At 41.8% G+C, this 18,087-nt stretch overlaps 1 protein-coding gene and 2 long non-coding RNA genes across 5 annotated transcripts; 1 reads left to right on the top strand and 2 right to left on the bottom strand.

Annotated features, from left to right (window-relative positions):
- Window positions 1–340: 340 nt before the first annotated feature.
- On the bottom strand, window positions 341–18,011 carry kdm2ba (lysine (K)-specific demethylase 2Ba). 3 transcript variants are annotated; one of them, XM_015972199.3, is made up of 10 exons: window positions 17,872–18,011; window positions 8,324–8,548; window positions 8,095–8,238; window positions 4,033–4,119; window positions 3,390–3,689; window positions 2,480–3,294; window positions 2,187–2,350; window positions 1,930–2,091; window positions 1,540–1,758; window positions 341–1,316 (listed from the first exon to the last, which is right to left on the bottom strand). In XM_015972199.3, exons 1-10 carry the CDS (start codon window positions 17,923–17,925, stop codon window positions 1,135–1,137), a joined length of 2,352 nt encoding a protein of 783 aa, XP_015827685.3. In that variant the 5' UTR covers window positions 17,926–18,011; the 3' UTR covers window positions 341–1,134. The 3 variants fall into 3 exon arrangements, with proteins under 3 accessions (XP_015827685.3, XP_015827687.3, XP_015827686.3); XM_015972201.3 differs by having other exon boundaries at window positions 3,390–3,680; XM_015972200.3 differs by having other exon boundaries at window positions 8,324–8,545; window positions 17,872–17,993.
- Window positions 14,217–14,826, top strand: LOC139063748 (uncharacterized). Its single transcript, XR_011517096.1, has 2 exons — window positions 14,217–14,352; window positions 14,698–14,826. It is a non-coding gene; the product is annotated as an uncharacterized lncRNA (long non-coding RNA).
- LOC139063747 (uncharacterized) lies at window positions 15,029–16,787 on the bottom strand. The gene is made up of 6 exons (XR_011517095.1): window positions 16,554–16,787; window positions 15,938–16,030; window positions 15,641–15,804; window positions 15,495–15,566; window positions 15,350–15,420; window positions 15,029–15,254 (listed from the first exon to the last, which is right to left on the bottom strand). It is a non-coding gene; the product is annotated as an uncharacterized lncRNA (long non-coding RNA).
- Window positions 18,012–18,087: the final 76 nt, after the last annotated feature.

Raw genomic sequence — 18,087 nt, 5'->3', positions numbered from 1 at the left:
AATGTAGAACCACTGAAGGGTTTAGAAATGGATTTCAAAAACATTGTTACCCCTGCAAAGCCAACATCTCAGATTTTAAAGGGAAAAAGGTCAGAGAAGCAACAGTTATCTGATGATCATTAGTTATGTTAGCAAAGCTCAGCACTTTAAAGCAGGGTCACAACCAGCCTACTGAATAGATCAGATGTCCTGCTGACTTAGACCATTCTTAATGATGCAAATGCAATTATTTTAATTCAAATTAACACTTCAGTTTTTGGATTTACAAATATGAACAAAATCACATTCACCTGAGGCAACAGATTACAGCACAACACCCAAAATACAACACCTAAGGAAGTATATTCTTAATTTTATTTTGATATTTGCAAATGTGAGACGCAAGACACCACTATAGCAACCAGAGGTGCGACAGTGAAGAAGCCACGGTTAGGATTTACTGCAACTTCCTGCTACTGACTTTTGGGTGTTGAACCTTCGCCAACAGGCTCAAACAACCCTGAAATTGACAGGCATTATTTGATCCAAACTACGTAAAACACCTCTGTCAAGTTACGGAATAAATACAAACTGTAGTAAAAAATATACAAATCAATAAATTAATGTTGATGAAAACCATATTTAAACAAAACAATCCACTATTAAAAATATCAATGTAAAACATGAGTGTAACAGTAATATGAGATTTTGATCATCACTGAAATACATTTGGAATTCTTTAATATGATAATTAAATCACAGCACATGCAGAGTGGTTTTATCTTACGAGTGTCCATGTCAAAAGCAGCTTTTGGCACAGTTACAGTAAAACAGAGTAGAAGCATCCGTTTTTCATGCTGTAGACCAAGTGTAGCAAAAAAAAAAAAGAAGAAAATTAACGTGTACAAAAATACTATTTTCAGATTTTTAAAGAATAAAAATAACTAAACAGAACCAAATTATTTTTTTTGTATAAAAAATAGTTTCAACAGAAAAACATGCAACCCATTTCCTCTCGTGTCCAGTGAACTTTAATATCCTCTTCATAGTCAAAGATCTGTTTAGCTTCTTGCTTTATTATGAGAGGAAGCCAGAGACATATGCCGGGACCAGTTCCTTTAAGTGCAAAGTTTGTAGTTTTTGTCCTTTTAGCTACTAGCTTATCTTCTGCAGCAGTTTGTCCTCCTTCAGGTTGAACGGTACGCTCACAGACATCTCTGCGATGAAACGCTCACAGGCTGTTTTGGTCACCTGCTTGCAGAAGCGGAGGTCGATCTGACAGATGCTTTCACAGCGCTTGAAAAAGTTCAGGGAATGATCTGTGACTCTGTTGCAAACTAAAAATAGAAAAAAAAAATCAGACATGCACACATGACTGAAGTTAGATCTTACTAAAGTTAGGCGTAATTGAACTCCTTTACAAACAGAAAGTAACACATTCTCATGTTTATTATTCTCAAAGTAGATATTTACTTACGTCATCACATCTTTAAAATGAATGCAAATCTAAATCTGGTAGTTGCCTAAGAGATAATCACCACCCCAGAACCCGGGTCTCACCTGACAGGTTGATTTCTGTGAGCGAGTCTCTGGTGGTGGTCCCTTTAGCCGTCAGCAGGTTGACAGACTGGTCGTTGATGTGGTTGCAGTAACTCAGGTCCAGCCTGGACAGCAAAGGCATCTGTCGACTGATGAGACGTAGGGACGCGTCTGTGATGTCCAACCCTGCCAGCCGTAGTTCCTCCACGTTCCGCAGCTTGCAGCGGTTATCTAGTTGACCTGTTAGTTGAATGAGGTAAAACTAACTGGTTTATGTGCGGCGCCAACAAAAGTAACATCTTTTAGTAAAATTGTACTTTTAAACCCCCACCAGCAAAGTCAACCTGCAGCTAACTCATAGCATGCTGGACAGAACAAAACCCTCCACATGAGGTGTGTTTTGTATTATACCTGGCCTGTTGTCTGTAGGAGGTGACAGGAGATCCCTTATTTGAGCATCTTTGAGTCCTTCCACCCACTGGACATCCAGGGTGCGCAGCAGAGGACAGCTAGAGGTGCAGAGAGCAGATACTGCTGCCCAGGAACAGCCCGACAGCTTTAACACTCGCAGACCTGAAAGTTGCACAAGAGTAATGAAAAACAGGTCCAGCAAACATCATAAAACTTACTTTTTTTTAATAAATCAACAGCAGCTCATGTTCAAATACCTGGCAATCTATTAATAAGCCAGCTTAGCTGCTTTTTGGAAATGTTAGTCCAGCTGAGGTCCAAGGAAACAGGCTGCCTGCGGATAATCCCACTTAGCATAAGTGGTGTGATGGAGGTGCAGCGATTCAGATCAATCTTTGTCCAGAGTCTCTTATCACAACACCTGGTCACAGGGAAACATTCGTATGATGCGCCATGTCAAAGTTAAAAAGCACCAAATCCTCGTATACAACAACTGTTGAGCATAAATATGCAAACACGGTTTTAAGGTGAATGCTGTCTGGGCATTTACCATCTGTTCCAGGTCTTACAGACGCTCATGCAGACACACAGCTCCTGATGGGAGACGTAGCCAAATATCTTCATCCAGACCTCAATCTGTAGAACGTGTGCTTTGCCATCGGTAAGGGGCAATCTGTTGGGAGGGGGACTAATGGGAGGGGGCCGAATGACATGGCGTTCCATTTGGACACACTTGGGAGGAGAGCGCGGTGGAACTGGTCGGGTAGCTGGGGTGCTCCGGTTGAAGCCCAGAGGCGTTATCTGACTTGGATAGAAGTGGCGCAGCTCCCAGGCGGTCCCGTTCATCTCCTTGGGCTTCAGGTGAGATCTCTGATCTCCGAGCTCATTACCATTCCGGAAAAGCCTCTTTGGTTCCTCGTTTTCCGTCTCCGGTTCCACTTTGAGTGGCTGTCGGTTCTCGTTGGCCAGACAGTCCTCTGTCTTCTGGATCTCCTGGTTCAGTGCTTTGCTCAGTTCTCGACTCAGCTCTCTGTTGGGCAAGCGCCGCTTGCGGCGAGCTTTTGATCGAGGCCCTTTTTCCTGCGTCTCACTTCCGCCCTCGCTGCTTGGACCGGCCTGTGGGGAGCTGCAGTGGGACTGATCACTGTCTCCGACCGGCGTTTTGATGGAGGGATTCAAAGGGTCATTCCTGGAGTCCTTGTAATCATCATCTTCAGTCTCTCCAAAGTGCCCCTTTCTGCCTACACTGCTGCAGAAGAGAAAATCTCTGCCCTCTTCATTATCTTCCCCATACGCGTCTTCATCATCCTTTTCTATTTTAATTTGAGGCAGAAGTTTGGGGAAATATGGGTCATCTGTCTTTTCCTGTGGAACAGAAGTGATGTAAATTAATTCTTCGCAATGTCTTATAGCTCTGGTCCAAAATGTTAAAACAAAAAGTTACTGTCAGTTATGCAAACCTTCTTCCTCTCAGAAAGCTCCTCCTCCTCATCATCATCATCATCGTCATCAAACAGTTTCCTCTTCTTCCTCAGTTTGTCTTCAGGCCTGGGACGTATCTGGCTGCTGGGTGAAAGCAGTGGCGGCGGTCGGTGGAGCATCTCCTCGGTTCTGTACCTCGGCGTCTCCTCTCTGTCCGGCCTCCTCTTTGCTGCTAATGAAATGTCTCCCTCATCCTTCACAGGCTTCTGTTCCCTCAGCAAAGAGCCAGGGAGGTTGGATGCATACTTGAACCCGGGACCCCTTTTTTGCTTCAGTACCAAGGGGGACAAAAAGTGCAAAACAACTTTATACCTTCAGCCAAAAGAAAAAGAACAAAAGGTGTACTGATTTTGTGCCTGACTCATCTCTGAAAGTAAAAAACAACAGTCGTCATTTTCCTGCGTCTTAGGCCAGGGCGGTCATGTGTAAATGACTTTCACAAACAGGAAGTAGTAAACTGATGATAAATAAAACGCAAATACAGCAAACAAAACTCAAAAAAAGAAAGTAACTAACCCTAAAACTCCTGTAAGTTTCATTATGATGAATGAAATGACTCCAAAGCCAAAACAGTCACTTAGCAGTTCATCAGCTCTTTAGCCAGTGCATAATTGTACTCACTTTCCCACTCTTCCCAGCATGGTTGCATTTGGGACACTCCCAGCAGTTAGGGAGTTCATCGTTCACGACTCCTGAGGCGTCACTGACCTGATGGAACAAGGAAAGAAGACAAGAGTTTGTTTTTCCACCGAAAAAACAAGTTTTAACCAAGTCTCACACACACACACACACACACACACACGCACGCACACGCACACGCGCACACGCGCACACGCACACACACACACACACACACACAGTAAAAGCTACGGTTGTGATGTGCTGCTGTCAGGCTGATCAGTACAGTTCAGCCAGAGTTAACCCTTTATTTGTGAATAAAACAGGAAGTAAGGAGTCAAACATTGATGCTCGGTTTTAAAATGCTAATTCAAATAAATATAAAACCCTTCGTAGCTGTACGAGGTTCATTCTGCACTACTACAGAAACAGACAGGTTATGAAAACCATCTTCAGACGTTTCAGAACAGAAGTTGCGCTTCTCTCAGATACAGTGGTGTGAAAAACTATTTGCCCCCTTCATGATGTCTTATTCTTTTGCATGTTTGTCACACAAAATGTTTCTGATCATCAAACACATTTAATCATTAGTCAAAGATAACACAAGTAAACACAAAATAAAGTTTTGACATGATGGTTTTTATTATTTGGGGAGAAAACAAAATCCAAACCTACATTGCCTGTGTGAAAAAGGAATTGCCCCCTGAACCTATTAACTGGTTGGGCCTCCCTTAGCAGCAATACGTGCAATCAAGCACTTGCTACGAGTCTTTTACAGCGCTCTGGAGGAATTTTGGCCCACTCATCTTTGCAGAATTGTTGTAATTCAGCTTTATTTGAGGGTTTTCTAGCATGAACCGCCTTTTTAAGGTCATGCCATAGCATCTCAATAGGATTCAGGTCAGGACTTTGACTAGGCCCCTCCAAAGTCTTCATTTTGTTGTTCTTCAGCCATTCAGAGGTGGATTTGCTGGTGTGTTTTGGGTCATTGTCCTGCTGCAGCACCCAAGATCGCTTCAGCTTTAGTTGACGAACAGATGGCCGGACATTCTCCTTCAGGATATTTGGTAGACAGTGGAATTCATGGTTCCATTTATCACAGCAAGCCTTCCAGTTCCTGAAGCAGCAAAACAACCCCAGACCATCACACTACCACCACCATATTTTACTGTTGGTAATGGTAACACATAATGCTGTGTTACTTCTACGCCAGATGTAACGGGACATTTGCCTTCCAAAAAGTTCAACTTTTGTCACATCAGTCCACAAGGTATTTTCCCAAAAGTCTTGGCAATCGTCGAGATGTTTCTTAGCAAAATTGAGACGAGCCCTAATGTTCTTTTTGCTTAACAGTGGTTTGCGTCTTGGAAATCTGCCATGCAGGCCATTTTTGCCCAGTCTCTTTCTTATGGTGGAGTCGTGAACACTGACCTTAATTGAGGCAAGCGAGGCCTGCAGTTCCGTAGAAGTTGTCCTGGGGTCTTTTGTGACCTCTCGGATGAGTTGTCTCTGCGCTCTTGGGGTAATTTTGGTCGGCCGCCCACTCCTGGGAAGGTTCACCACTGTTCCATGTTGTTTGTGGATAATGGCTTTCACTGTGGTTCGCTGGAGTCCCAAAGCTTTAGAAATGGCTTTATAACCTTTACCAGACTGATATATCTCAATTACACTCAACAAAAATATAAACGCAACACCTTTGTTTCTGCTCCGATTTTTCATGAGATGGACTTAAAGATCTAAAATTCATTCCAGATACACAATATTACCATTTCTCTCAAACATCGTTCACAAATCAGTCTAAACGTGTGATAGTGAGCACTTCTGCTTTGCTGAGATAATCCATCCCACCTCACAGGTGTGCCACATCAAGATGCTGATCTGACATCATAGTGCACAGGTGTACCTTATACTGCCCACAATAAAAGGCCAACCTGGAATGTTCAGTTTTTTGCTTTACTGGGGGGTCTGGGGACTCAGAACCAGTCAGTATCTGGTGTGACCACCATTTGCCTCATGCAGTGCAACACATCTTCGCATAGAGTTTATCAGATTGTCAATTGTGGCCTGTGGAATGTTGGTCCACTCCTCTTCAATGGCTGTTGTTGGATATTAGTGGGAACTGGTACACGCTGTTGTAGACGCCGGTCAAGCACATCCCAAACATGCTCAACTGGTGACATGTCCAGTGAGTATGCTGGTCATGCAAGAACTGGGACATTTTCAGCTTCCAAGAATTGTGTACAGATCCTTGCAACATGGGGCCGTGCATTATCTTGCTGAAACATGAGGTGATGTTCATGGATGTATGGCACAACAATGGGCCTCAGGATCTCATCACGGTATCTCTGTGCATCCAAAATGCCATCAATAAAATGCACCTGTGTTCTTCGTCCATAGCAGATGCCTGCCCATACCATAACCCCACCACCACCATGGGCCACTCGATCCACAGCACTGACATCAGCAAAGTGCTCACCCACACGACACCATGTACGCTGTCTGCCATCTGCCCTGAACAATGTAAACCGAGATTCATCCGTGAAGAGAACACCTCTCCAACGTGCCAGACGCCATCGAATGGGATCATTTGCCCACTCAAGTCTGTTACGGCGACGAGCATGCAGTTGAGCTTCCCTGAGACGGTTTCTGACAGTTTGTGCAGAAATTGTTTGGTTATGCAAACCAATTGTTTCAGCAGCTGTCAGTGGCTGGTCTCAGATGATCTTGGAGGTGAACCTGCTGGATGTGGAGGTCCTGGGCTGGTGTGGTTACACGTCGTCTGCGGTTGTGAGGCCGGCTGGATGTACTGCCATATTCTCTGAAACGCCTTTGGAGATGGCTTATGGTGAAGAAATGAACATTGAATGCACGAGCAACAGATCTGGTGGACATTCCTGCTGTCAGTATGCCAATTGCACGCTCCCTCAATGCTTGTGGCATCTGTGGCATTTTGCTGTGAGACAAAACTGCACATTCCAGGGTGGCCTTTTATTGTGGGCAGTATAAGGTACACCTGTGCACTACTCATGATGTTTGGATCAGCATCTTGATGTGGCACACCTGTGAGGTGGGATGGATTATCTCAGCAAAGCAGAAGTGCTCATTATCACACGTTTAGACTGATTTGTGAACAATGTTTGAGAGAAATGGTAATATTGTGTATCTGGAATGAATTTTAGATCTTTAAGTCCATCTCATGAAAAATCGGAGCAGAAACAAAGGTGTTGCGTTTAAATTTTTGTTGAGTGTACTTTTGTTCTCATTTGTTCTTGAATTTCTTTGGATCTTGGCATGATGTCTCTGTGTCAGGCAGCTCATATTTAACTGATTTCTTGATTGAAACAGGTGTGGCAGTAATCAGGCTTGGGGGTAGCTACAGAAATTGAACTCAGGTGTGAAACACCATAGTTGGGTTATTTTTTAACAAGGGGGGCAATTACTTTTTCACACAGGGTAATGTAGGTTTGGATTTTGTTCTCTCCCTAAATAATAAAAACCATCATTTCAAAACTGCATTTTGTGTTTACTTGTGTTATCTTTGACTAATGGTTAAATGTGTTTGATGATCAGACACATTTTGTGTGACAAACATGCAAAAGAATAAGAAATCAGGAAGGGGGCAAATAGTTTCTCACACCACTGTATGATCTCATGTTCACCTAAGAGGGAAATCTATATTTAGAATGATGTAAACTTTTAACCGTCAGCAGTGTTTTGTATGACGTGAACTAATAAAATTAAAACCACTGATTATAACCATTTCCTGCTACACAATTAGAGCAGGTTACAGAAACTGGTTTTCCCATGCGAGCAACAACATGTTGTAGTCACAGCAGTTATGATCACACCTCTAGTCTTTTAAACACATTTTTTAATGCTGAGTCAGATCCTAAAATGTGTCAAGAGTTTAGCAAGACCACAAAGGAATGATGTACTTTCTAAACTACATTTTCCACAAATGAACTTCACAGATGGCCTGAGTCACTCCTTAAATGTTCCAAACACCTGAGATTCCTGGATGATTAGTCAGCACAGTGAGTCATTGTGAGAATGGTCTGACTCTACCTTGAGGCAGTTTGGATGGACAATCTCATTGCAAATGGAGCACTCCATGAGCATAAAGTTGAACTTGTCATCTTCATCGTCCAGCGTGTCCTCCTTCCCTGCTTCTTTACACACCACACACACCGCTGTGTGAGGCAAAACAGGCTGGATGGATCAAGACAGACAAGAAAAGGAAGATGTAACATTGCTGATTGACTCCCAAGAGCAAACAACAGAGCATAATACTTACCGCGATGCATTGCCGCATTATGCAGGACTGCTTCATGCGGCCTGGTCCACCAAACTTCTTCATGTCTTTGCAGAAGTGACACTCTCCACATTCAGTGCGGAGGCACGCTTCACACTTCCTGCAGCGCGTCCTCCTACGCCTGGCTCCAGACGAACTGCGGTTGGACGGCAGCTTGACAGTTGAGGATGTCCCCATTTTGGGCTTTGGACGGTTGGCTGCCCGCTGCTGGAAGACAAACGTGCAGAAGGTAAATAAAATATAATAGTATCAGTAATCAGTAAGATAAGTAATCAAACAAATTTAAAGCTGCTATAGCAAAGTTGGAAAACAAATTATCTTAAAACATTTTTCCATGCCTCTTAACACCATTCTATCATAGTACAGCTATATTTTGTGGAGATAAAAAAAAACAACAGTACATTTGCACTCGGTAGTGGGGGCAGCGGGTGGGGTAGGCATTAAAGCCCGTTTCACTACAGTGAGAGCGAGAAATGGAGTAAAAACTTCAAGTGTACCATTTCGGCTCTGTACTTCTTCCGTGAAACGGGGGGAGGGGGGTTCATAGCCAACCAATCAAAACCTTCAGTGTCGACGTCCTAACATTTACAAACGTGGTACTGTGACGTCCACAAGTCGTACGTTCGTTTAGTGTGACGTCATCAACAGACACAGGACCCCGAGCTGACCTCGCACCATGAGCAGATCCTGTACCTAGACCGCATCAGGACTTGGGCTTGTCTTTGTGACATAAGCAGATAGAGAAACTTTATTTTCATAAAAATGTTTTGGGCTACGTTCTCGTCTTTTCTTCTAAGTATCAGATTGGGACTCTGTATCGGCAGACACTCAAAATCAAATGACTCGGATTGGGAGCAGATTGCAGTCATGCAATATAATCAACAATTTTCAATTCTTTTGAAAAGCAGATGGATCACTTTAGTAAATAATTTATAAGAAATTGTGAAGAAAAATAATTCTAAATCTTGTGACACATCCTGTGCCCCCCCCCCCCCCCCATATCAGCAGATAGTGAAACCGAGTTCAAATGATCACAGGTTCATAGCTGAAAAGATTTCACAAAATGCTGACAAAAATACATTTGAAAGATCCGTTTCATTTCTTGTTCAGTCATGACATCTCTGATATGCATTTACTTTAACAGTGATCTGCCCCACAAGTGACACTGGAACACGAAGTTATTTAGGTGAAAAGCCTACTGCTTAATAAATCTAAATAAGAGAGAAGAATATGAATATAGAGGACTGGTCCTAAAGTGTCATGACAAATATACGGATAATCAGCTGTTACATTTCACAAACAAATGAGTCCAAAAATCTCTTCGCTGTCTTCCCTGTTGCCATGGCATTACTATAAAATGCTACAAAAACAAGACAAATCATACACTATTGCAGTCATTCTTATCTTAGCAGGAGGGGTTACCTTGGCAACACTTGCCTTGCTGGTGGCAAACGTTTGAGAAAAAAAGGTCTGCCAAGAGATGGATAAAAATAACCTCACAGGAGGTGAGGATGATTTTCTTTGAGGCTGCGAACCATTTTCTAGAGGCATTTGTTCTTATAGTAGTACCGACACAAAAACACAAAAGAATGTAGCTCAATTTGAACCCATCTCATCAGCTTCACTTTCATAAAATGTTGTTTGAAATAACAAACAAGTGGGACACAAGAAGCACGTCTTTGCGGCTGAAATGGAACAGAACAGGACATTCCAGACCAACCACAATCAGCAGTAGAGCTCTTCCCTGAAAAAGAGGCAAAACCTGTCCCGACTGTGATGATGGCAACCTCCAACGTAAATCATTAATAGCAACATGACAATACCTCTAAAACATTGGTATTAAGCTTGGTTTGATGTCAATCACAATAACTTGATCTAACGGCTCCAAATAAATAATTTAAACAAGCATTCAACAACTGTTAAACTGTGAATGCTCAGGGGTAGTTGTGTTTCTGAGTTGTTTTGGGCCATGTGGCAACTTGTCCAGAAAGCAACTAGAGGCCGACGGATATGCTATTTTTTTGTTTTTGTTTTTTTAAGGCCAATGTCAATAGCCATTTTTAAAGAATTTTGTTGCCCATGGCCGATATCTAAAGCTGATTATTAAGGGCGATATATATATATATATATATATATATACACACACACACGTTTTAGCAGCACATTAATTGTGAAAGACAACTAAACACTCACCGTGTGCAATATAAACTAAAAAAAAAAGTCAATAAATCTCTTAATATTTATTGAACTTCAAATATACAGGTGCTGGCCAGTAAATTAGAATATCATCAAAAGGTTGAAAATATTTCAGTAATTCCATTCAAAACGTGAAACTTGTACATTATATTCATGCAATGCACACAGACCAATGTATTTCCAATGTTCATTACATTTAAATTTGATATTCATAAGTGACAACTAATGAAAACTCCAAATTTGGTATCTCAAAAAATTAGAATATTCTGAAAAGGCTGAATATAGAAGACACCTGCTGCCACTCTAATCAGCTGATTTACTCAAAACACCTGCAAAGGCCTTTAAAAGGTCCCTCAGTCTTGTTTTGAAGGCACCACAATCATGGGGAAGACTTCTGACTTAACAGCTGTCCAAAAGACAATCATTGACACCTTGCACAAGGAGGGCAAGACACAAAAGGTGATTGCTAAAGAAGCTGGCTGTTCGCAGAGCTCTGTGTCCAAGCACATTAACAGACAGGCGAAGGGACGGAAAAAATGTGGTAGAAAAAAGTGTACAAGCTCTAGGGATAACCGCACCCTGCAGAGAATTGTGACGACAAACCCATTCAAAAATGTGGGGGAGATCCACAAAGAGTGGACTGCAGCTGGAGTCAGCGCTTCAAGAACCACCACGAGGAGACTCATGAAAGACATGGGATTCAGGTGTCGCATTCCGTGTGTCAAGCCACTCTTGAACATGAAACAGCGCAAGAAGCGTCTCGCCTGGGCCAAGGACAAAAAGGACTGGACTGATGCTGAGTGGTCCAAAGTTATGTTTTCTGATGAAAGCAAGTTCTGCATTTCCTTTGGAAATCAAGGACCCAGAGTCTGGAGGAAGAGCGGAGAAGCACAGAATCCACGTTGCATGAGGTCCAGTGTAAAGTTTCCACCGTCAGTGATGGTGTGGGGTGCCATGTCATCTGCCGGTATTGGCCCACTCTGTTTCCTGAGGTCCAGGGTCAATGCAGCCGTCTACCAGGAAGTTTTAGAGCACTTCATGCTTCCTGCTGCTGACCAACTTTATGGGGATGCAGACTTCACCTTTCAACAGGACTTGGCACCTGCACACAGTGCCAAAACCACCAGCACCTGGTTCAAGGACCATGGTATCCCTGTCCTTGATTGGCCAGCAAACTCGCCTGACCTTAACCCCATAGAAAATCTATGGGGTATTGTGAAGCGGAGGATGCAATACGCTAGACCCAACAATGCAGAGGAGCTGAAGACGACTATCAGAGCAACCTGGGCTCTCATAACACCTGAGCAGTGCCACAGACTGATCGAGTCCATGCCACGCCGCATTACTGCAGTTATTGAGGCAAAAGGAGCCCCGACTAAGTATTGAGTGCTATACATGCACATTCTTTTCATGTTCATTCTTTTCAGTTGGCCAACATTAGAGAAACAAACATTTTTTCATTGGCCTTTAGAATATTCTAATTTTCTGAGATACCAGATTTGATGTTTTCATTGGTTGTCACCTATAAATATCAAAATTAAACGTAATAAACATCGGAAATACATTGGTCTGTGTGCATTGCATGAATATAATGTACAAGTTTCACGTTTTGAATGGAATTACTGAAATATTTTCAACCTTTTGATGATATTCTAATTTACTGGCCAGCACCTGTAAAACAAACTCAAAACATTAAAAAGAACAGTGTGTGGGGGTCCTTTGGGGTCTTTCTTCAGTCTAGTAGTGGCGGCAATTGGCCACACAGGTGCCGGATATTTTTTTTAATCTGCTTTTAAAAATAATTTCGGCTGATAATAGAAAAAACTGAATATATCGGCCTGATATATCGATTGGCCTCTAAATGCAACTTTCATCAAACATTCTATTAGAAAAGCAAAAACAGAGTTTAATATAGCTACAATAGCAGGAGAATTGATTCAACAGTCCTTTTTGGTTTATTTCATAAATGAGTGCCTTTGCTGAATGAATCTCCACCTCTAACTTGTTGGGATTTTCGTTCACACTTGGCTCAAAAAACAAAAACGTACCTCAATAAAACAGGGTTGGGGAGTAAAATGATGTCACGCAGAGGTCGACCGATACTGGTTTTCTATTGCCGATAGGTAAAGGTCATGGTCAGCCGATGGCCGATTTGTGCTGTCGATTCTCACGATAGATATCTAGAGGTTTTCCACCTCATTTTCATGCTAAAGTGTCACTAATAATATATAATTACTTTATTCACAAAACTTCTGAAACAGAATCAATTTTTGAACACTGAATTTGATCAGCTGTTAAACCTTCATTTTGTGCACTGCTCAATGGTAAATTCAGACATTTAACTAAAGTTAATCAAACTGACCAAATATTAAATATTCAAAACTGATAAATAAAAAGCTATTTTTGTTGTAAATGTTTTTGGAGCATTTATTAAGCAGATGTTATTCAGGAATGTAAATTCTGCAACAGCAATGGGCTGCCCGGGGATGTGCCTGACTTTAAATTGGCTTTACTAAGGAGTCATATGGGCTGATGTATAAAAGATGTCAAATAATGGTCCGATTCAACAGTCAGCCAACATATCGGTTACCCTTACTGCCAAGCCATAGTAATGAGGAACCAACTCTAGACAACTGTTTGGTAACAAAAACATGACATTTCTTAGTATTTTATGTACCTGTTTTTAGGAGTTGATTAAAAAAAAACTTTGTAATGATGAGCATAAAAAATCCTATCAAGTGGCTATATTTGTTTGTTTTTTTTACAGTAAAAAAAAGGCTTGTTTCTACTATTCTAAATAATTTTTAAAAAGGCAAGAGCAAAACAATTTGTGGACAGAAACAAGTCCAAACAGCTGTTTAAGAACCTGTTTTATCAGCAGCCTTATCTTTATTGTAGCTGCAGTATTATGATAATCTGGGATTGGCAGCAGAAGATTCCTACACTGAGTGCGAGCTTCCACCCAGCTTCAGCGTTGACTTGAATTGGAGAAAGTCACAAGGCTCATCATCTGTTGCTCATATACACTGTTGTTGTCTCCAACCACGTGTCTAAATGGAAGACTTTCATAAATATCATCTTTGATTTTGTACTGGCAGTGGACTATGTTGTGGGTACAACTATTGTGCAAGCACAGCAATCTGATTCTTACATCAGCACTTCTCGTAATTCCTATTTGTATGAGTTGTGTGAGCAGAGTTTCTGCATGTCTGTGCAATGAATTAAATCTGCTGACACTACCGGACAAGTGCTATAACCCACTGATAAAAACTTTAACTATGGAAAGTTGATTTGCCTACTTTTATTTTAGCTTTGGCTCAAAGCAAGTGGAAAAGACTGGTGATACCTACACAACATGTTATTGGAAGGATCCCTGAACCTAGTTTGGCAACCACTGGTCAAACCAGGCACAAGAAGTAGAGCCAGTTCATTGTTCCCAGTCCCCATCCCCCTCCCCGGTCCCTGCCTCACCATTTAGCCTAAAGCCTCCTTAAAGTGCATGTCAAGTGTGCCTCAGAGTCTTACCCCACCCACGTATCAATTTTGAAAACTGCAACATTAGTAGGCGTTGCCTGGAGGACCGAGAGGGCGGAGCCGTGGCAGTGACGAAGAGACGGCTAACTAGACGAAGCTAGCTCCCTTCACTCTGAGCAGTCATTAGAAGTGGAGGACGTTTCTCCCCCTCCTTACCCAGACACTCGAGAAGAAAGGGACCAAGTCTATTTGGAGGAGACAAGCGGACATGAGCCTTATTGTTTTGAGCTTGTGAGTTGCCTGAAATTACTGGAACCGACCCAACAGACCCATCTCTGAACGTAAGTAGCCGTTAGCCATAGCATTGGATTAGCTGCAGGGTTTGTCTCCATGGCCCCAAAAAGCTAGTATTCAGCATGTTTTAGAGATTTATCTGCATCAACACACCTGGTTTTAATCAGCAACAAACAGCTGAGCTGCTTAACAGCTTATCTAACCTGTTAAAGCAGTAAAATCCACTGAAACGTGCTGGATAGCAGCTCTCCAGGAGATCTGGGCTCAAGCTAGTCTGCTGCATAAAGTTATGAAAATATACCATGAGAAAATTATTCTGTAATGTGTTCAGCCCATTAAAACTGCCCTGATTTCATTATTTATTTACTGATACTAGCTGCTCTTGGTTGCAGGTGATCCTCTGGTGTCTGCAGCTGGTCTCCTGCTGATGTCGTCGGGATCAGGAACTTCCAGAAGAATGTGCCTTTCAATGACTCTTTCCCCCTTATTTGTTATATTAATTAAATAAATCTCAATTTATATATTTCCTGTTTTTGTTCATGTCCATAAATACTTAAACATGCTTGAAATTAAAACGAGCTTTTAACAGTGAGGTGCTAGTTTAGTTCATCACAATAGAGCTAGTTAAACATGCGACAATGTGATAATTCAATTAATGTAATTTATAAATATCCATTAAAATATCAAAACTGGAATCAAAATGAGATATTTGGCAGCACAAAAAACTTGTCAAACACAATATTTATTATAATAATTGTAGGCAGACAGGAGACAGAGCTGATGGAGGTTCTCAGTCATCGAAGGATGGCTGAAGGCTTTCCAGGAACAGGAGATGTGGTGTTGTCTCTTCTCTCTCTATTCTGCCAGATGAGCTGATAGGTTACAGGTGTGTGAGGACATCCTCATGCTGTCATATCCAGATGACAGAGTTATCAGGTGATCAGCCAGGCTAATGATGAGATGCAGAAAGAAAACAAATCATGCAGAAAGAAAACAAATCCAGGACAGTGTACAGTAATAAAAATAATATGTGGTGTTGCTTACCTTATGTGCTCTTATAGAGTTATTAACGTGTGCCTGCCTCATGGTGTAGAGTCCATATTTTGCTGAGTGTCCTGCAGTAATGCAGGTTATTAGTTAATTTACTTTTGATAGCAAAAACAAAATATTTAATTTAAAAGTTATTTACCAGGTGAATCAGCTCACACGTCACCACCTGGTGGTGACCACCAAGTGTCACAGGGCCAGAATCAGTAGCCTCCTTCATGATGTAATCACATACTTATTTAATTGTTAATATCTTAAAAATTCAGAAATGTTTTAATTTTTTTTTACCTTGAACAGTTCACTGAGCTTGCACTGTCACTGAGGTGGAAGCTGGAATCAACAGCAGACACCTCACACCGTGGTCTTTTCAGGAGGTGTGGATGCTCTGGGACCTTCTGGAAGATGAATTTCTGTCATGGTCCCTGTGTCACAAGACACTGAGGCTGTGAGCTCTATAAAAAACAAAGAAGCAGCACATTTATGAACGTTTAAAAGAGCATAAAATCACGTGTAACAATCTGTAAAACAAATTAAAACTAGAAGGTAATAAAATGTTTACATAGAAGATTATTAAAAATAATTCACCTTTGCTACGGGTAACACCACGTCAGCCTGGACAAGTGCATTCTTGCAGATTACTAAATCAGTCTGACAGCCAGTGTCTTGGGTAGATTTAGCCTGAAAAAAAATAGAAGCAGATTGATGTTTATAAAGTCAGATAAAATACAAAAGAAACTGTCCCATATAGGCGCTTTATAACATTCCTAGTGTGTGATGTTATTATAAAGTAAAAGTCAGTCACATATGATGTGGAGACCCTGAAATGCGACCTCCTGAACAGAATTCCTCACGGAACCGGGTCACAAGCTGGATTTCACGCTGTAATGATGTCTGTCAACTAGTGCTGCGTCAGTTTAGAGTCACTGTTGCTGAATTACCGACTGACACAAAAACAACCCGAATTTTCTCTGAGCCTGACAGTCATGTGGACCGTTTTGTCGGCCAGGGCTTCGAGATATGTTCCGATTCGCCGCTGATTCTAACCTTACATCCCGTTCCACATTTTGTGAACTTGACAAAATAGCCCGAAGGCAGTGCAGACTGATATTAGCTAAATGGAGTGAACCACGTCTCTCAAACTTTGCATTTAGGTAGGAAATTGTCTTTAGAAGATGTTAAAACTTTTATTTAGCTTACTCACCTCAGACTGTAGCCCGTCATGGTGGGGGAGCAGAGTCGGTGGGCTGTATCTAAATCGCGGAAGAGCCACGGTGGGCACAGCCTCCCTCTTGGAACGGAGACGTGCAGAATCGCGGGTAAAATGCTGGTTGCAAACTACAGCACCAGGCGGGAGCTGAATCTTTTCCAGACACGCAACCACTGGCGCCTAATTTCTAAGTCCAGCGGAAAGGAGTGCAACCCGACAGAGCTCCGCAACCATACTACACTACACCATCTCACCATGCTAACACGATATGGAGCACTAAACCCGAACTACTTTCCTAATTACACTAACAGCCAAACAGTAACTAAACTACAATATCCAACAGCCAAGCTAACACTAAATAAGTATGTATAACACTAAAAGCTATGCTAAAGACTAGGATATGCTAATGCTATATGCTAATGCTGAACTACCGCTAGCCTCCTACACTCTCATGCAAATCCAACTCCCAACTCGCCACAAGGCGTGGCCGAGACTCCCGATGCTTTTATAACGTTGACACAGAGCTGCTACGTAGTACTCTACTGGATTACGTAGTATCTTACTCTTTAGCCATTGGCTAAAATTTATTCAAAATGAGTCAAATTCTATGTTTTAAGCTGAAGGTGGAGCTATACTGTGGTATTTAGGCAGAATTTTTAATTTTTTAAGAAAATGCACCAAAATGCTAAAATAATGAATACACACATTTAAAACACTATTAGACACTCATTTATACAGTTCATCAGCAAAAAAAAGTTAATTTAGACGTTACTTGCTCTTTAAAGACACAGAGTGGTGGGACAAGTTTGGGAAGTGAGGCATTAGTATCTCAAGAGAAGAGCCTTTTCAACATGGCAGGCTAGAGTATGAGGAAATTACAGCCTCGGCCAGGACAAAGCCAAACAGTCTCAGAGATTAGAGTTTGACAGAAGTTTCCGTTCTCAGCAAATGATCTGAATCATGACTGGGTGAACGTATTGAAAGTGGACAGTACATAGTGGGTCAGCTAAGGCTAACAACATAAAGGATGCGGTTTGTTAGGACAGTCAGAAAACCAACTAAAATAATCACCTATTCGCGTGTACAGAACATGTAGTTAGGATGATCATTATCAGCAAAATAAACGATTATAAGTCACAATTATCATTTGAACCTGACTCAGTCCAACAGAGAAGAGCGGGGTTTTAACGTTACCTAACCAACAGACATAAACGTGACGTCCATAAAATAATTCTTTCTCGTTCTAAATAGCATTTTTGACCATTGTTACGCAGAAAAAAGAGGCGATACGATAAAATGTGAAGACTTGTACCTGCTCAGACTCTGACTCATATTCCTCGTCGTCTCCGCTCAGTGACAAGGCCATGATTCTCCTCTCATCGTTTGTGAACAGCAGAAGAAACTAACATGGCTGAACAAACCTCCAGCTCAGCTCGTGGCCCCTCCCCTGGGGCAGCTGCTGTTCACGCGTGATGTGTTCATGGACCATGGAAAATAACAGCTCCTGCTTACAAAAGAAAAATCAATT

The sequence above is a fragment of the Nothobranchius furzeri genome, chromosome 17, assembly GCF_043380555.1.
Source record: "Nothobranchius furzeri strain GRZ-AD chromosome 17, NfurGRZ-RIMD1, whole genome shotgun sequence".
Classification (NCBI taxonomy): domain Eukaryota; kingdom Metazoa; phylum Chordata; class Actinopteri; order Cyprinodontiformes; family Nothobranchiidae; genus Nothobranchius; species Nothobranchius furzeri.
The sequence above is the reverse complement of the archived record's forward strand: the minus strand, read 5'-3'. Positions and strand labels throughout refer to the sequence as shown.

What these genes read in the sequence shown, in the direction of transcription:
- kdm2ba (XM_015972199.3), bottom strand. Translation starts at nt 17,925, where the DNA reads ATGGCCTTGTCACTGAGCGGAGACGACGAGGAATATGAGTCAGAGTCT. An exon ending in ATGAGTCAGAGTCTGAGCAG is followed by an intron (nt 8,549 to 17,871) that starts GTACAAGTCTTC and finishes TTTGTCTTCCAG; the next exon opens with CAGCGGGCAGCCAACCGTCC. An exon ending in TGTAAGACCTGGAACAGATG is followed by an intron (nt 2,351 to 2,479) that starts GTAAATGCCCAG and finishes CCCTGTGACCAG; the next exon opens with GTGTTGTGATAAGAGACTCT.